General features: G+C 36.4%; 2 protein-coding genes across 5 annotated transcripts in view; both read right to left on the bottom strand.

Moving 5' to 3' along the window:
- Positions 1-14290, bottom strand: part of LOC128029229 (rho guanine nucleotide exchange factor 12) — a 48037-nt gene extending 33747 nt beyond the window's left edge. The window contains exons 1-2 of one of the 4 annotated variants that reach the window (XM_052616875.1): positions 13473-14290; positions 12769-12932 (exon numbers count right to left, since the gene is read on the bottom strand). In XM_052616875.1, coding sequence (XP_052472835.1) covers positions 12769-12800 — 32 coding nt within the window. In that variant the 5' untranslated portion in view covers positions 12801-12932; positions 13473-14290. The remainder of the gene's footprint in view (positions 1-12768; positions 12933-13472) is intronic. The other 3 variants (XM_052616873.1, XM_052616874.1, XM_052616872.1) reach the window with 3 other exon arrangements.
- A 632-nt stretch (positions 14291-14922) lies between these two features.
- Positions 14923-18957, bottom strand: LOC128029231 (TLC domain-containing protein 5-like). Its single transcript, XM_052616876.1, has 3 exons — positions 18676-18957; positions 17275-17485; positions 14923-16083 (listed from the first exon to the last, which is right to left on the bottom strand). The coding sequence occupies exons 2-3, from the start codon at positions 17468-17470 to the stop codon at positions 15563-15565; spliced, it is 717 nt and encodes a 238-aa protein (XP_052472836.1). The 5' UTR covers positions 17471-17485; positions 18676-18957; the 3' UTR covers positions 14923-15562.
- Between the last annotated feature and the right edge of the window lie 771 nt (positions 18958-19728).

Below are 19728 nucleotides of genomic sequence, written 5' to 3' on the forward strand. Positions count from 1 at the left end.
CACAACACACTTTGTCGCCACCAAGGTCAGCAGGACAAGCTGACGCCAAGGGGTAGTCAGAACTCTTAAGATCCACGACTCCCAAAACAAAAAAGATCACAACCGACATGGGTCCTTCTCAGTCAAAAACTAAAGACAGGAAGCTTGCTAATTAGAAGAAACTACTAAAGAAGCTTCATGTTCTGCTACTGTAAGGGTGTTTCGGCCAGCCAAGTTGGCATTGTTTATGCAGAGCAACCCAAACAAAACACTGCAGGCACCATTAATTAGCATTTATTATCTTAAACCTCAAAACTTCATATACACATAGGTTTATTATACATTATAGCCTTGATTCTAGCTGCAATCCTTTTGGCTAGAGTATGTTAGTGGAGCAACAGTTATTAAATGTGAGTTATGATGAAGCAGCACTGAAGAAGAAGAAGAAAAAAAAACAACCTTCTACTCTTTAAGGGGTCATATGATGTTGCGAAAAAGAACGTTATTTTGTGTATTTGTTGTAATTAATTGTGTTTTAAGGATAAAAAAAAACACATTTTCCACATACCTTACATTATTGTTTCTCCTCTATGCTCTGCCTTTTCTGAAACTTTTTTTTTTTTTTTCAAAGCTCATCGGTCTGAAAAGTGAGGTGTGCTCTGATTGGTCAGCTATCCAGTGCATTGTGATTGGCTAAAGAACTCAAGTGTGTGACTGAAATGTTATGCCCTTTGCCATAATGTGATGCGCAGTGTTGCGGAAAGTTACTTTTAAAAGTAATCCATTATAATATTACGTTACTCCCTAAAAAAGTAACTAATTACGTTACTTTTTTACATTTTATGTACAAATTTATAGTGTGTTAGTTACTTTTGCGTTACTTTCATGTTACTATTTAAATATGAGCAGGGCTTGATTGTTTTTAATATAAGAAGTTTTATATAGTAAATGTAAAAGCCCTTTGACACCAAAAAGTGTAATGAATAAACCTCAGGCTGAAGGAAAAGTAAATTCACGTCTGTACAGCAGAACACAGGAGAAGAAGGTTCAACCCTCTTCAGCAATAGAAAAAAAAAAAAAAAAAAAAACACTGAAGCACAAGCTTATCTAAAGTTATTTTTGTTTATTAGTATGGTTCACCAGTGCTGCCAGCAAGCGTGAGGTCTGACTCTCCCGGCACAGTGTCGTCTCTGTGGCCTGAGCGTCAGAGAAGCAACACTTTCAGCTGGCCGCACTGCAGCCGACTCATCAATAAATAAGTACAAAACAGAGTTTCCAAGCACCTGATGCTTATGGACTGTTAGGAATTATAAATATAAGCATAGTTCGTCTGTTAATATTATGCACTTTTGGTTTGTTGTTTTTGATTTTTTGTTACACAGACGCAGGCAGTGCGCTGCATGAGGCAAAAAAAGGAATATAGCCAAAACCAGTGCATAGCCGCTCAACATGCATCTGCTGTACAAGCATGTTGATTTTATCAGATGATGTTGCGATTATAAATGAAACTGACTCCTAGTTAACATGTATTAATTGGTCGTGTTTAGTCACTATTTAGAGTGGAAGTTTTCTAAATTATTCCCTCCTCAAGACAGTATAAAATAGGGCATTCTAAGTCGATCTAATGCAGTAGCCAGTTCCTCTCTCAATCAGTAGAAACCTCATTATCCGATGTTCGTTGGTGCAACCCGAAATACAATACATGTAATGCCTCTTTTGATCTGACATTGTATCTCTCCAGCAGCTACAGCAAGAAAACAGGAATGGCAGACTGGTGCTTCTCACTCAGGGCAGTGTCTATGATAATAGGTCAGAGATTGCAAAATGTATTAAAAAAATGAGTGGGTGGATTCTTACCATTATAGGATGGTTATTTTCACAAACTGCAGCCACACAACTGTGTTCAAACTAGGGCTGGGCGATGTAGGAAAAAAAAATGCATCAACGATATAATGTTTCATATAATTTGTTGTTGATAATTATTGATTTTTTTTATAACCTTTTGTAAAACAAAGAGCAATATAAGTGCATATATAATAAAATAATACACTGTATTTTTAAACCCCGTTTTATATAGACAACTATTTTTTTTGTTTTAAAAGTCAAACACACAATAACAATTAAACAAATTGAATTTCTAATGTTTTATATGCAGATTAAATAGGTTTTAAGGAAATATTTGGCTTGTTTTCGAGGCCACAGGAGAGCACAATGAGCAAAATAATGCAGCACATTGTAATTGTTTATGCAAGTTAATAAGTGTCTATTAAAAAACCTGCATTATATCGAAATTAACTCCTATAAATCAAATTTTATTTAGGATTTCTAAAAGTGTGAGAAGCAAGTGTATATTTGTCGGTCTAAAAATGCGCCGAATATGCATCTGTAATCAAGATCTTCTCCGCATTGAGCTCCTATATTTCTCTAATATTTAAATGCAGAAATTCAATTTAAATTAAATTTTTTATTTGAATATTTTCATCTTGTGGGCTAGACTAACAAAGCATTAAAATGTTACATACACCATTATCACCGGATCTCATGCCCCACTGATGACTCTCCCTGCACTCTTAACATACAAATGCAAATGTTTCAGCATGTGGTCATGTTTGTGTGTGCTGTCTGCATCACCCATGGCGTGTGCCTACATTGTGCACTATATAGATCATTTTTTTATATTGTTATCGAAGAAGGTGTACCGTTGATGAATATTGATACCACCAGGACTAGTTCAAAGACCTTTGACAAATGACCAAATTTATTCTTTAAAAAACACCATATAGAAAAATCTGTATTTTGGTGCATCAGTTCCACGTTAATCCTGCAGCCAACTGTCATGGCATCTAACAACAGTGAAACACGCAGCACACAGGATTAATCTCGGCCCAGTGTTCCCCCCTTGCCACGCTGCCCCAGAAACTACATAAGATTTAATCATCCACACGGCGTGAGAAAGAAGAGGACAGGCAAATAAATCATATCCAATTGCCTTCTACAGAGAGTCAGTCGTCTCTCTCTCCCCACACTTTTCAGTCACAGCTTAATGCACTGGAGAAAATACAGCACAGCAGTCTGGGCTCCACTTGGCACAGGAGCCCAGTGATTACATAAGCCAAAACTGCAAAAGGAGAAGGAATATATCAGACCTCCACGATATGGCACAGGGAACAGAGAATATTAGATGTTCATTTTGATGTTGAAAATAACACTGGCAGAAAGCTTCAGCATAATTTGACCATCTACAAATCTCACCTTGAATCATACCATTGCTAAAGACTTGCACCTTTACTGAGTCTTGGTATCGGCGAGTGCATGTGAGCATTGACATCTACATTACAACACCGCAAACTCTCGGTCAACGCTCCTCCCCCTCTCAACAGCCAGGGGGCTATTGGCTTTAGCTCTGCATTTCCCACTCACAGAATCTTAATCTATGTTCAAAGAAACCCTGTGAAAGAACTCTCCAAACTCGGCTGGACTTTGCTGTACTGCTTGGAAAACCAAATTTTAAAACTCTCTATTGATGTGTTAAGGTCACAAACACTACTGGTAATATAGTTTCAGTCTCAGTCCATAGAGGATTTTTCCTGGACCATCTGAAGCATGGTGTACACTAGTGTTGTCAAAAGACCCGGTACTTTGGTACCAAGGCAGTACAAATAAATGAAAATGTCATGGTACCGGGTTTCTTTAAGTACGGTGGTACAGAGTACCCGGTCAACCCGGTTCTTGACACATACAGCGCTATGATTTCCACGAAGCAGAAAACGCGGACAGAATCTCAAAGTCCAGTCAAGAAAAAGAAACTTACATTTTATTATGGACTAGTGTTGTCAAAAGACCCGGTACTTCGGTACCAAGTCGGTACTAAAAAATTTTAAATGTGATGGTACCAGTTTTCTTTAAGTACCGGTAGTACCGAGGTCCTGTTCAAACCCCGTTCAGCACGATGATTTCAGCGAAGCAGAAAACAAGGACGGAATCCAGTCATGAAAATGAAACTTACATTTTAATATGGACAGTCATGGAATTTCTCAAAGTTAGCATAAATTAATCAAAACAAATCTCCATATGGACCAGTATCTGTAAATGTTAAGCCGCAAAAGTTGTTTGAAATATGAATCCATGTTCTGCACGTGGACATAAATACAAAAACAACATCACCAGAACTGTTCTGAGTCACTTCACAAAACATTTTACCGTTTCATTTGAGTAAAACAAGTGTCAATTTAAAAGGTATTCACTGTAACCCATCGGAATACGTAAATTTTTACATAAAGGCATTGTGCTAGAAATATTATATGTATGTGATACTGCTACTACTGTTGAAAAAAATGTATAAAGCTTTTTAAAGAAATAAATATTTCTTCACACAATATTCTTCCATGTTTTAATTTTAATAGCAAATCCCCTTTATTTACCAACAAATACAATGTTTAAATTTCATTAATTAAAAGACAAATTAAATTGGGGTGAAACATGTTTACTGTTTTTCATAATTATATTGCTTGCAGAAAAACTTTAAACACAATTGTTAATAAGTATAAAGAATGGCATTGTTTTTTTAATTAGCAAATTTTTGTGTTTTGCTTTGGTACCGAAATTGGTACAGAGAACTGTGGATTTTCACTGTGACAACACTAGTGTACACTAAATCGCAATAAACTGATTGGTTGGCAATTAAGCATCTTTCAGGAGTAAGGGTGCAGAGTTTTTATGTCAGCCAGGAAACAAAGTTTGTTTACCAGTTATTGGAATTGATTGCCAAAGTTTACTAGGTTACTGACAATACATTTTAAAAGATATTGGCCTACAATAATTTGAAGATGTTGATAAGATGTTGATATTGAATGTTTGTTTAAAATATGGGTAAAAGTCTCAAATATCTGCAAACACCATCTCATTTTGATGGCTGCATTTTCTCACAATGAAAGTTCATGTGACGATGTCCAGACAGAAAAGCGGGCCATCATAGATGTTTGCTCTCGCCACCTCTTCCTTATCCCAGTCAGTCGCTATAGTTCTAATGCTGCGTTCCAGGCAGGTTTTTGAGCTCGTAATCACTATTTCATACCACTACTAACGACTTTGTACCGTTCCAGGCAAGTTACGCCAAACTTTCTGAGCGCAAGGAATTGTAACTAGATTATTTATTTTATTGCAACGTTGCATTGACCTAAAATCGTTTATTCAACGTGTACTACTTGCATAAACACTGCATCCGCAGGCAGTATTATTCGTATGGGCTGTCATCGTTGTTTCGCGTGCTGTGTGACCTCGGAACTCGGAGTACATCAATCTAGTATGAGACACGAGTTCACAGGTGGGAACTCACGGATTTGATTGCCGTTCCAGTGCACTTTCATGGGTTTAAGGTTGGAAAAACACGGGTTACGGGTTGCCTGGAACGCTGCATCATACTAGACTGAGGCTACCTTTCCTCGACTTCTCCCCAACATGACGTCATCACCGAGTTGCGTAAAAAAAACGTTAATACCAAAAACTCAAAAAATAGGTCTTTAAGACCATTTTTGAGACATTTTAAAAATGATATACATAACTTTGACTGATTTATGTACCCATTAATCGAAAGTGGTGTTTAAACTGCAACATGGCCTTTAAGATCTACTTCATTCTTTAGTCAAAATCTCCTCATCACAGACAGGCACAGCACTCATTTCAGCATGTGTTCGCAGGCTGTCTGCATCACTCATAACACGTGCCTATATCGAAAAAATGGTAAAATTTTTACCGATACCCTGTTTTACCGATAAGCTTGCGTTTCCACTCTGGAGTATTTGTATGCGTATGAATAGAAGTTAGTGGAACAATATGTGAAGTGTGATTGGCCCTTTAGCAAAAGCTGCCACAGCAACACCAGTCGTTTACATATATTCATGTGTACGCCCAATAACTATGCACAAACATTCCAAATGTCTTCCCAATGTGACAAAATATTTGTTGTCTTTCATGACATTTGAGTCTTATAGGTTGCAAAGTATTTGCAGCACATGATATCACCATCAAAATAGTTGCATGTTAATTTATATGCTAACAGCAAATTCAAAACAGGACCCTTCATTAAGTCATTAATGTAATCATTTAGCTGACATATGACAATTAACTGATAAAAACAATAACAACCAAATGTGGTTTTGAGCTGAAAAACACCCGACTCAAATTACATGGGTGTTGACTGTAAATGGGTGTTAAAAAACAAATAACCATAAAATATCATACCTGAACCTTAGGGAGAACTTGCCCATATTGAATAATAATTACTTTAATGGCCATGTGAAATGCATTACTTGCCAGTTGACACAATATACATTACTCCCAAAGGAGCTCATTTTGTAACACAAAATGTGCATTCATGGCAATCTTCTACGAGATTTCTGAGTTACTTCTATTCATAGACTTCCAGTTGATTTCACAGTGCGGTCTGGGCTTCATGACCGTCAACTGAAATTTTCTATGCTGCCAGAGAAACCAGAATATCCACTCCGCACAGACCAGCTTTCCTCCAAACTATGATTTTGTGCATTTTTTTTTTATTATGAGATTCCATTGGGCAAAACTGGTATGCTTGTCCAAATCCGACTTTAAACATCTTTGTCAAGCTGCAAACTTTAGGATTTCCAACCTACCCATCAAGACAAAAAGAAACCAATTTCTTTATTTCAGTTCAAAAGGGTGTAAGACACGAGGCAGCACCGCCGAAATCACAATGAGGGCTTTGACAAGGCAGATGACTCATCTGCTGCTAAGCTTACATGTTCATATTTATGTCTGACAATGGAGTAACTAGGTGTGTTTCTGAAACTTTCAGCTGCTTCACCCAAGGTAAAGGTAAGCATAGGTGTGGCCCAGTGCTGTAGTGAAAGGCCCATTTGTCTGGAGGTGGAGGGGGCAGGGGAGAACGGAGGGGAAGAGTGGAAGGATGGGGGTGTTGGACATTGTTGTGTCTCAGCAGGGGCTGGTGATCTTTACTGAGACAGACCTGGTGCAGAAAGACCACCAGAGGAGGAGTGGCTGTTGTGTGCATGCTAAAGTGGCAGCAGGGTGTGAGGATGGTCCACTCCACTCCACTCTTCATTCACAGACAGCATCTGTCAACCACTATGGCCACAAGGATGAGCACACAACAATATCATACTGAAACATCAGCACACTGCTTCATAAATCCTAAACATGAATTTGCTGGGAGTGTGTCAGGAGAACACAACCATTAATGCTGACATTATGCTCTAAACCTAAAGAGTGGGCCGACCGGTTTTGTGCTTAGGAATAATGGACGTGATCACAACACATGTACACCCTGTGCAATGTCCAGCAGCTTAATTAACAACAATGCAGCTAGATTTATATACTAGCTAAAATACTAACTATTAGAGCCCTGCACGGGCCTCAAATCTAGGCCCGAGCCAGGCCCTGGCCCGACCCGTGTCCGACAGCTCATCAGAATTATCAGCCCGAGTCCGACACAACCCCGTGTTTTTATTTATTTATTTATTTTATTACACAGCGGAAGCCTGCCCTATTTGCAACAATAAAAAAATGGGTCAGTTTTGTGTTATGTTTCTTTTCATTTCTTTATCAAGTTAATTTAGAAAAAAAAAAAATTTTTAAATGATGATTAACGTTAAACAGCCGAGCCGACAGCGAGTAGCCTAAAACATATATAATCAATTAAGCCTCTCAAATTAACCCTAATACTTTACTTGGCTACAATAAAATCCATATATAAAACACTTCAAGCATATCACACAGACAGTTAGTTTAATAAATGTTTATTTATTAAACCACTGTGAGTAAAATAAAAAATAAAAATGAAATACTGAGGCAGGCTCGCAACAGCTACTACTACAGCTACTAAACAGCTACTACTACAATAAGTGGATAAAAGTGAAGTATAATCGTGGGTCGCGCAGACGGAAAAGCGTGTGTGCGCGCATGCGTGCTAAGACTGTCATGTCAGTATGTCAGTTTAATTATAATGGGTTGAATTATCAGATTCTGAAAGTTATGAGGTTATGAAATGTCTTTCTATGTTTGTTTTTCTATCGTCGACGTCATCTTATTTTTTTTTATTTAATGTCTAAAAATATAAATAGAAGGATAACCCAAAAAAGGCCCGAGGCCCGGCCCCCATGTGAGCTATAACGTGAAAATTGGCCCGAAGCCCGGCCCTAGGGGTACTAATAAGTCGGGGCCCGTTATGCTCGGGCTGAAATGCAGGGCTTTACTAACTATATGCAAGTTCGGACAATCAAACCTATGAACCGAAACGTAAAATAGTTTACAAAAGATCAAGAGGGAGCAATCGGTTTCCCATCTACTGTAAAGTTTTTGCTCTGTTCAGTGCTCATCACACCACAGCTGTTTCCTCCAGCGAAAATCTAGCCAGTGCTGAAGTGAAATAGCTGGGCAGTTGGATAGCCAAATTATAATAGGCCGCCCAATAAAAATAATGATATTATTATAATTTAATACATTTATAAGAGAATGAGCCTAATATTTTCTTGACTATCGACAGAGACATCTGCTATCGTTGATATCTCCTACTATCGTCAATACACTATACTATCGTCTATCGGCACAACCCTAGTCTCAATAGATTATTATAAAAATTAACGGCAAAATGAATGTTTGGAAATGTAAACTGATATTTCCTTCAGGCATTTTACAGCAAAAGATATAACTAACTGGCTTAAAACCCTTTTATGGGGTGAAAATACTAATGTGCCTAAGACTTTTGCACAGTACTGTATTTTACAAATAACATTGTTGATACTTTATAAAGAATGACTTCACAGTAATTCACAGAACTATTTAAAGACAGTGACAGACAGCACTAATTTTAACAAAATATAGAAACAGTAGAAACGTTATGTGTGGTTTTGTATTAAAAAATGGCCTAGACCGTGAAATACATTTATTAGCCTTAGAGTAAGGGAAGCTTGGGAAATGAAAGCATCCAAGGAGCGTGTGAATGCTATGGATTTCGTTTAAATATTTTTTAATGTTCTTTAATGTTCTCCATAGCTTTTTTTTTTTTTTTCAGGCAACAGTACAGTTTTAAAAAGTATCGATACGGCACCGGTATCGTAAAAAACCCAATCGATACCCAGCCCTAAAAATAATAAAACAATTTAAATTAAATTAAATATAAATAAATAATAAAATATATAATGTTACACACACACACACACACACACACACACACACACACACATACATATATATATATATAATTTGCTTTAAAATATAATGATTTCATTCATTTTCTTTTTTTAAGGTTGTAAAAACCAGGATTTTTGGTTATTGTTTTTTCCTATTTAATTTGCAGAGGGGGAACACAAAAACAACTTTATAAAAACAAAAGTAAGTTTGTTGTGTGAAAACTTTTTGCTGATGTTACAGACTATAATGGCCCGTCTTCAATTAGTCTGATTACTTCTTCTGTTTCATTAAAATGAACCGCACTAAAGTGATACAGTGTAGTACTGAACACTGGCTTGGTTTGCATGCAATCAAATAATCTGTTTGTAATCAAATTGACAGCTCAATCAGACTGAAAAGCCTTCATGTCAACACCTTAATCGATCTGATTAAGCTCGATTGGAATAAAATTTTGATCGGATTGAAGGAGGTGGTTTATTCCTTTTCTAATACGATTGAGAGTAAACACGTAAACACTCGATCGGATGGAACCCCTGAAAATGAAAGGACTGTGTATGTGCAATGACGCAGAAATAGCTTAAAGAAGTATGATGTGCGGAACGAACATTTTGGGCATGGTGAGGGGCTTTTTTTTCATGATAAAGATGAGCAGCAAGGCACAGAGGTTTTGTATGGATAAATATTAATTTTGCTGTTAAAAACCAAGGAACCGTATTGGAGAGTGGTTATTATGTGCAAACAGTGAGAAACTCTATATTTGTGCTGTGTGTGCCTGTCAAAAAAGAGAGTTTGTGACATAAATGCACACAACCCGATCACTTTATTTAGCGTTTACAATCATATTCTCTCCACACAAAAAAAATCACAAAATACAGCGATTATATTTTGGTCATGGTGCTGCAGATTAACCAGTAGCACAGCATGCTTGATGCAGAAAACACTGCTGTATTACAGTAATGAGAATGAGATGAAGTTCACATTGAAGTAACATATTTAAAGGGGTCATGTAATGCGATTTCAATTTTTCATTTCTCTTTGGAGTGTTACAAGCTCTTGGTGCATAAAGAAGATCTGTAAAGTATTCTTTATCAAAGTTAAGACTCTGCCACTCCCCCCTAAAATGGCTCATTCTAACACGCCCCCACATGTCTACATTAATGGTCAAAATAAAAATGCCTTCATCACATTTCACCCAGTGAAACTGCAAACATTACTGTATCATTGATAACAGATGCTAACTATTTTACATTACTACCAAAGTTACAGCCATAAGGACCAACATGCATTTCACTTCAGAATGTACTAATGACAGTACAGTTTCAAATATTATAGTTTCAAAATATTATTAGTGATGCTATGCATCAGAGCTCAGCAGCATGGCTATTTTAAGCAACATGGTTTTAAGCTGCTCTCTGCTTTTCACTGATGAACAGGAAACACATTTCAGTAATAATTCCTCCGAGTATAGAAAAGAAGAACATAAAATTAATTCTGCTGCACAAGTGTCTGCAGTGTTTAATTCAACAAATTATTAATTATTATGGTGGGAAATTGTTTTTGAAGGAGCAAGAATGTAAAATATCTATTTTTTCTTTAATACGTAATGAATTAATTTATAATAACTTAATGAACGCTAATGAAAAAAATCATTAGGTTGTTAGTTTTATTTATTTTTTTATTTTCATTAAACGTGTGCTGAAATGCTAGATACTATACAAGAACGATGTCTAGGTAAAACAATTTTTCACAGGCTTAAATGGTATTAACCAATCTGCTTTCAGGATATCCTGTTATGTCTTACATGTCATTCTTCAGCGTAGGGGGGTGAAGGTGAATGGGGTCTAGACACAAAGAAGCAACAAATGACTTTGAACTGGCATAACCTTAGGATTAAAACAGAACAACACATGGCTGAAGGTAACAAAGGATGCATTAGCCACATACATCATGCGATACAATGCATCACCTGCAGAGATTAACAAATCATGTTCAGCTAGGCCAGTGTGGCTGTAACTGTATATCCAATACTGATATTGCTACTCTACTATGAAATTAAAGGTAAATCAACAACACCACGCAAGCAAGCCTCTCTGTCTGAGTTACCTTGCAGTGCTTGTGTTGCAATCCCTGCAACACTGAAAGAATATCTGTTATCACGGAAATGACCAGACAGACAACCAGTCTGCTGTTCCACAGTGATGTCAGTGGCAAAGAAGAGCTAGAAAACACTCTCTGTCTGACCATTTTCAGCCATCATGAATGAATGAATAGTATGTGAGTGCTGAACAAATAGTGGTTATTGATATGTTTATTGAACTTTCCCTTGACATAGTTTCCACTAATAATTTGTTATGGAAAAGTCTGAATATAATCGATAGCAAATGGTAGAATGATTAAATTAAACAAAACTTCTCACTTATTTGTGTTCTGGTCTAAAAAGCCATAACCAAGTAACAAGTAATGCTATGACCCAGTCGTGGGTTTGTCAATGATGAAATGATAGAGGGAAATACAATAAAATACAACATTATTTTCTTCTAAAACACCTGTCCATATGAAATGATAAATAGCAGTTCAGTTCAAGTGTTGTTACTGTTAACAAAGTATTAGAAATTGCTTTCAATAACTGATATAAAGTCTAAAATAAAATATAAATATTAATTGAAAAATCAAAATTTTAAAAGTTCCCTTGGCAATTAAATGAAATTAAATAAGTTAAAGCTGAATTACTAAAATGATTAAACCTGAAATAAAAATAAATGAACGTTTTTATAAACACTAAAGTTAACTAAATTGACAAAAGCACAAAGACTATAAAAGTATATAATTAATACTGAAATAAAACAGGTACTTCAATGGTGTGAGTAGTTACTATATAGTATTCAAAAAGCAATATGGCAACTGAGTAATATCTGTCCGAATATAAAGCATTCACAAAACAGTAGGCAAAAAGAGTAAATAAATAAATAACCAGATTAACTACTGAGGAAGGCGTGGCCTAGTGGTTAGAGAGTTTGACTCCTAACCCTAGGGTTGTGGGTTTGAGTCTCGGGCCGGCAATACCATGACTTAGGTGCCCTTGAGCAAGGTACCGAACCCCCAACTGCTCCCCGGGCGCCGCAGCATAAATGGCTGCCCACTGCTCCGGGTGTGTGTTCACAGTGTGTGTGTGTGTGTGTGTGTGTGATCACTGCTGTGTGTGTGCACTTTGTATGGGTTAAATGCAGAGAACGAATTCTGAGTATGAGTCACTATACTTGGCTGAATGTCAAGTCACTTTCAAAACAAACCCTCCTAAAATGCCAATTCTGTCGAAGTCTAAATGTTGGCACAATAAATTAATTTTCAAGTGCTAAAGGCACCATCGTGGCTAGATTGTATTTGTTAACTTAATTTTCACAGTTAAGATTAGAAACTAACTTATCAAAATTGGAAGCAAAGCACCATAAACCTACACCACACACACATAATTAAAAAAACATTCCGATTAAAACCAATACAGTTCACCATTCAGAGTTCAAAACATGTGGGCTGTGATGTCAGCTTAAGCATTTGGTAGGAACACCCCAAAAGCAAGTTTTTCCACATAGCATAACTTCTACATACCTGTTAGTGACTGGGGACCGTGTGTCGCTCATTGGGCTTTTGTCTTTAGCTTTTATTCGTCTTATATCCTATAGTCATTTTCAGATGCATCAGGAGAAGCATCGGTTTCTGATGTTGCATGAGGCAGTTGCTTGCTTATGCTGTTGTGCTGACCAGGAGGTTCACTATTTAAAAAAAAATTAAAAAAACATATAATATAAGTTGCACCAAAGCAGCATTTAAATGCCAATGATCTCATACAATTATAAACATGCCCAAAATCGCATGAGCAGATGACTTTAAATATTAGACAATATAAAAGCATTTGATATGCACTGACAAACTAATAAGTAATATTCCAACATAGTACATATTATTTTTCAAAACCATTTTTTTTGTTGTTGTTTGTCTTTTAAACCAGTCTGCAAGTATCCTGAGGTAGCCAAAACAACATTTGGTTCATCCAGGAGTGGTGCTGTTTACCAAAAAATAATCCTACTGTTAATAACAATAACATTGACACAATAACACTCTACTTCTACTGTTATTGTAGTTTAATTATACATATAAAACACACAAAATATGTTCTGTATACACAAAAACGCTGAATAGCTATACAAACATTCAACCTGTTTTAGTTTTAGCAGTACAGTAAGACTTGTACAGGTCAGTCAATCATTATAACGTTACCAAAATAACTCGTACTACTACTGTAAATGTACTACCTTAATTTTCAGCAGCAGCTCCCGGGTGAAGTTTAAACACGTCCTACTGCTCGAAGTTATTCTCCTTTGGCAATTAAAACACTTTTGAGTTTCCTAATGCTGAACGTGTGTGTACGTCCACAGCCAACACACAGCAGCAGATACTCAACTCAGACTCCGGACGAGGCCTTTGCTATGCTAAAGCTAACAGCAGCCTAATAACGTCCTCTCCAAAAAACTATGTATTTCCCCAACAACAATAATAAACACCCGTGCGCCTCCACGACAATCCCACAGTCATCCAGAAAGGGAAACACTGCACGCGCTCATACACGTGTCACCTCGCTGAGAGTTTCCATGGAGCCGCGACGAAATCCCTTCAGCATCAAAACAAACAAAACCACTCGACGAAAGTTCACGGAGGTCTTCCCGAGTGTTTGTAGAGACGATACCGAGTTCGCACGGAAGCGAGGGCACACGCTAAAATCGGTTTAGAGTTTGTATGTCGCGGTCCATCAAACTGGGCAAAGTTAAGATGTGCCGGACTGCTGCCGTGTCTCCCGCGGGGTTGTGTCTCAAACACAGCTGAGCCGCCTGCATGGACAGCACTTCCGATTCAACCGTGTTCACTCTGCTGTACTGATTCGGAACTTGCTCCAAAATGCTGTCTAGGTAGACAATCTCGCTAGAATTTGAGACACTAACAGTGTTCTCGTTATGGTTTGAGTGAGGATGATAATTCAAAGTTTCTTTTTCAAACTCCGGAAACGCGCCCAGTGGAAAATAATATATTATGACATGTTGAAAAAGAGAGAGTCTGATGCAGTTTTCGACGGCTTTGAGTATAGCTTTTTAGTATTTTGCTCAAAAGTACATTAACATTTTGTTGTTTTGAATGGAACATTGTGTATCCATAGTGACAAGGCGGGGTTTTTTCGCACATTTTTTTCCGTGATACTGTTTTTTTTTTTTTTTTTTTTTTTTTTTAAAGGTCGAGCATTTTTAGATTTACAGCTTGCTATATAAGTTTAATTGATCCGTTGGAAAATGTGAACCAGTCACTAGTTAAATAAATAAAAATAAAAAACACCCGAGCCCTAGTGTGCGAAACTCTTCAAGTATTATGTTAGTTTGCCACACGGTGGAAATTCACAAAACTGCAACACGTGAATGACGCTGTAGTCTACTTGAGATGGATCTCAGTTATGATGTCTCTGAATACACTTTAATAATAATAATAATAATAATAAAAATAATAAATATATATATGATGGATCCAAAGATATATATATTAAATATATTTTTAAATCAATTAATTATAAATGTTGTCAATCAGTATTAAAATGATCAATATGGTCTACTAGTAACTGTGTTGAAACAATCCATCAGTCTGAATTTCTGTATGTATGAAAGAACTCCACAAAACTGCAACATTACAACACCCTAAAATACATTATTGTACTGATGACAATGTTTATTGATGTATCAACTGGTGTGGTCAATTCACCATAACAGATAAATAACTGAATCAAACAGCCGGTAAGCCATCACTCAGCCTCATAATTTGAAAATGGTTACACTTCAAAGACAAGATTTCTTGGTTTACTTTTTCATTCAAGTCATTAATCACACACAAAACATTCAGTAATCATACAGGAACATTTTGTAGAGTTTCATGATCATTTCTGAATATGGCACATTCTGAAAGTTTAATTGAATATATTGTAAAAGCAAAATAACTACTAAAGTAAAATGTATAACAAGTAGTCTTCCAAATTAAAAAATAAAATAAAATATTTCCAGTACTTAAAGTGTTTATACACTTTATTCCTTAGAAGTGCAAATATATTAAACTACATTTGATTGCAAGAATTTTGAGTTAATCATAAAGGCATATAAAAAAAATATAGATATATAAGATATTGGTACAACATGGATGTTTCCCATGTGAACATCACCAACCAGAAATAAACTTTAATATCTGATATCCTTTAAAAAAATATGTAAACATATATAAGCTGCAGACCTTTATTAGCAGGCTTACTTGTTCTGATTCTCATTCTTTCCTCCAGTGTTAGAAACAAGAGGCCAAACCGCTGATCAGAGATCTTTCAGTCTCTCTTCATGTCCTGCCCGTTTACCTCTGCCATCCTGCGGTGATTCATCCAGCGTCTGAATTTGCGGTATGTGAAACGACTGATGTCAACCATGAACACCCAGGACAGCGCATACATGGCCAAACCGCCACATTTAATGATGAACTTGGGTCTTGGAGAGATCAGCTCACGGTACAACATGGCACCACCAACGAAAATGCGCATGAACACAAACAGCAGCACGAACAGAAAGTCCACCACGTCTCCGAGGATGCTGTCGTAGCGGCCAGAGTGTTTCAAAAACCAGCGCGTCTGGAGGAGTGGGTTTGTGATCTCACTGCCAAACAACACGGCGCAAGACTCGATGCCTGACTCCCCCAGCCACAGAATGAGCATGATACCCAGGATGCTCATGGTGTGGTGAGCGAGCATTACCAGACCTTCTGTGCGGAAGTACACACACCAGGCCATGTCAAAGATAAAGTAGCCCAGACTGATCACCATAGCGGTGACCTGCAGAGGGGTGTTCTTTGTACCTGCAAATGATATATAATAAAACAATTTGCATTTGTCATGGAAAAGAAAATGTTGCAATGCTAATAAGACAACATTATATATTAGGGGTGTGCGACATGTCTTCGATAATAATATAATTGGTGTTTTAAAGGGGTAATTTGCAGCTGGCACGATGGGATTTTAATAAAAGTTCAGTACAGTAGTCAACATTTGAAGTGGATCAAGAAAAGTTCAAAGTTGTTCTAAGACAAGAACACATTTTGGTTTTAGGACACATTGATGAAAGGTTTTGATCCACTTTAAATGTTGACTGGTATACAATGCCCATTTACGACGCTGCTGACATGTTCTGGCGCACCCAATAACAAAGATAACACGTCAGCAGCGTCATACATCAGCAGCGCCACTGCAGTGTTGTAAATGCACTCACAGCAGACCCTGAAGACAATGCTGAATAAAGTCGTAATTTTTGTTATTTTTGGAACAAAATGTATTTTCGATGCTTCAACAAATTCTAACTGACCCTCTGATGTTACATGGACTATTTTGATGATATTTCTATTACCTTTCTGGACATGGACAGTATACCGTACACACAGCTTCAATGGAGGGACAGAAAGCTCTCGGACTAAATCTAAAATATCTTAAACTGTGTTCAGAAGATGAACGGAGGTCTCACGGGTTTGGAACGACATGAGGGTGAGTTATTAATGACATAATACTCATTTTTGGATGAAATAACCCTTTAAGACAATCCGAATATGCCTACTTCCCTACTATATAGGCGCGAAAAACAGCACATGAGAATAGTAGTATGTCCAAATTTATAATATTTATAAAACAGTTGGTCGACAAGTATAACTTCCACTGAGATTCCAAGATGCAAAATAAGGAAATGGCAGAGAAACGGTGCAATTGACACTGTAAGTCGTTTTACAGTCGCAAACTAAGTTCTTATTCAAATGTAGTACCTATTTCGGACACAGCAAGTGACTTGCCACCATCTACTGGCAGTTTTAGATACATTTTTACTTCCTTTTTTAATATTCCAAATGTTCTATCTGAAATAATAATCTCATAGCATTAATTATGCAATTGTAATCATAGTGTAAATGCATTTATGCCAAGTCTGAGCTGCATTAAGTAGTCTGTACACCCCTAATATATGTATATGTATATGTATATGTATATAAACATTTGGTACATCTTGCCTGGGTAGGTGAAAGGCCACAGTCCATCTATGTATCCAATGTAAGCAGTTATACAGACTGCAAGAATGCCATGGAATAGTGTAACTAGTCGACAGTTCCATTCATAGCCACAAGAGCCATTTGTGTAGCACAGCAAAGCATAAAGACCAATCCACCCAGCTAAGCACGCTCCAACTCCCAGCACCAATGGCGACATCTTTATTCTGTGAACCTAATCAAATACAATGAGCTGTCACATTCACAAAGCACTTTACCATGTTAGATTGCATGCATGCATTCATGAGAGTAGGCTACTTACTTGAAGCACCACAACGCTTGAGTGACTTTATAAAAATATGACACTTTTCCTTTGATTCTGTTGTGGAATAAGTGCTAAACCCAGTTGATGTCTGAAGGGCACATTAACAGTTGAGAAATACAATAGTCTGGCTTGTGTCTGGGTGTGTCAAAAGTGGACCAAATGTTACTGTGGCAACCTTATCCACAGCTTTTTATCCTAATGTTGTCCGAACCTCAGATGTAAAGCAGCTGAAGTTAAACTAGGTCAATACTAGGATACTTTATTTTAAAATGTATATAGGTATGTATGTAGGTTTGGGAACTGAGAAAGTGTTCTAATTCTTAGTCATAACAGGTTCAGTAAAAAATAATTAATGCCCAAAAGTTACTGTGACAACCTTATTGAAGCTCATTATAAATGAAAAAAAAAAAAAAATATATATATATATATATATATATATATATATATATATATATATATATATATATATATATATATATATATATTAATGACATTTTTTTTTTTTTTTAAATCGTATGAGCCGGTTGTTTTTTTTTTTTTTTTTTAATCGTATGAGCCGGTTGCTTTTGGTTAATCAAAAATATACAACTTGACCTGTGTAGTATGATCAATAAGCAAAAAGCAAAAGAAATAGATATGAATAAAATTTTACCAATGTTTGTATTTATAGTTTTTATATAATATATGTGTCGAATCAATTGTAACACTCGATTTATATCACTTCTAAGAAAGTACACTAAAAAATAAAAAATGCTTTTCTGTTTTCTTATATCAGTTTTGTTGGAATATGAAAATATCTGACCATTTGGCAACATACTTTTATTGTCAAATATATTCATTAAAAGTACTACTAAAACCTTCTTCTTACGATTTTAAATAAATAAATACATTGAAAAAAAAAAATCGAATAATACATACATAAAGTGCATCTTTCTCAATTCTTATTTCAAGCTATTATTATATCAGGCTGCCTGATCAGTGATTACCACCCTTCATTAAATTAATACTAGCATTTAAACTTGTAGACATCAAATTAAATCCGAAATTAAAATAAATAAATAAATAAATAAATAAATAAATAAAAAGTATATATCTCTTACAATAGTCCCCTCAACAGCATGTTCACTGACAGGCCGGAGAGTTATTCGGTGCTCAGCATGGAAGCGGTCTTCTTCCTCCGCGCCTCCCGTGTCAGCATCACGTACAGAAGCGCTGCAGCAGCCACAAGGCCTTGAGAGATCTCAGTGTTCAACTCCGGCATCGTCTTGGAGATGGTACGCAAATCACCACAAAAACAAAAGCCACTTTTCAGCCACTCAGTCCCTCAGCGGCTGGACAGCAGCGAGGATGATAACAAAAGTGAAGACGCATCCTTCCAGCAGGGACAGCGACCTCTGCCGGCACGGACCGCGTCCTTAGCTACAAATGACCAAGTATGACAACAGTCACCATAGTTACCGTCCGTGTTTTAAGTTATTTATCTTTTTAAAGATTGCTTCAACTTAATGAACCAACAAACAGGTTACATTACATTACACATTCCAGAATATAAACAATCTTTTTCAGCCTTGGTTCAGCATTACCAATAACTAAATTAAAACCAGTGATAGTAAAAAAAAATAAAAAAAAAAATGTACTAATACAATATAACATTATGAAAGTGACGTGACATTCAGTCAAGTATGGTGACCCATACCATAGACATATATATACTTATATGATGTCTATGACCCATACCAGAGATCGTGAGATAAGAGCGTCTGCTAAATGCATAAATTTAATTTATACCGGTTTTTAATTTAGTTAGCCTATTGCTTAGGTATGGTCACTACTTTAAAACAATAATAAATTATCATGAGATTTGATTCAAACAGTGTTTCTGCCAATTTTATTATTATTTTATTTTTTATGTGGCTGATACAAAATTTCCAGTCGTATTATAAAAATAAATTAAGTGTTTTGGCAGTAACTACGGTTACTTTAAAATATGTTGTGCTCTCATAAATGCTGAGCTCAAGATAAAACTGGGAATTATTTTTTTATTTTTTTATTACAAATGATCTTTGATTAAAGTACCATTCAAAAGTTTAGGCTTGGTAGAGTTTTGTTCATGTTTGCAAACGTCTCTCATGCTCACCAAGTTTATTTAAAGA

The sequence above is a fragment of the Carassius gibelio genome, chromosome A15, assembly GCF_023724105.1.
Source record: "Carassius gibelio isolate Cgi1373 ecotype wild population from Czech Republic chromosome A15, carGib1.2-hapl.c, whole genome shotgun sequence".
NCBI lineage: Eukaryota > Metazoa > Chordata > Actinopteri > Cypriniformes > Cyprinidae > Carassius > Carassius gibelio.

What these genes read in the sequence shown, in the direction of transcription:
- LOC128029231 (XM_052616876.1), bottom strand. Translation starts at nt 17,470, where the DNA reads ATGTCGCCATTGGTGCTGGGAGTTGGAGCGTGCTTAGCTGGGTGGATT. An exon ending in GTGGCCTTTCACCTACCCAG is followed by an intron (nt 16,084 to 17,274) that starts GCAAGATGTACC and finishes TATCATTTGCAG; the next exon opens with GTACAAAGAACACCCCTCTG.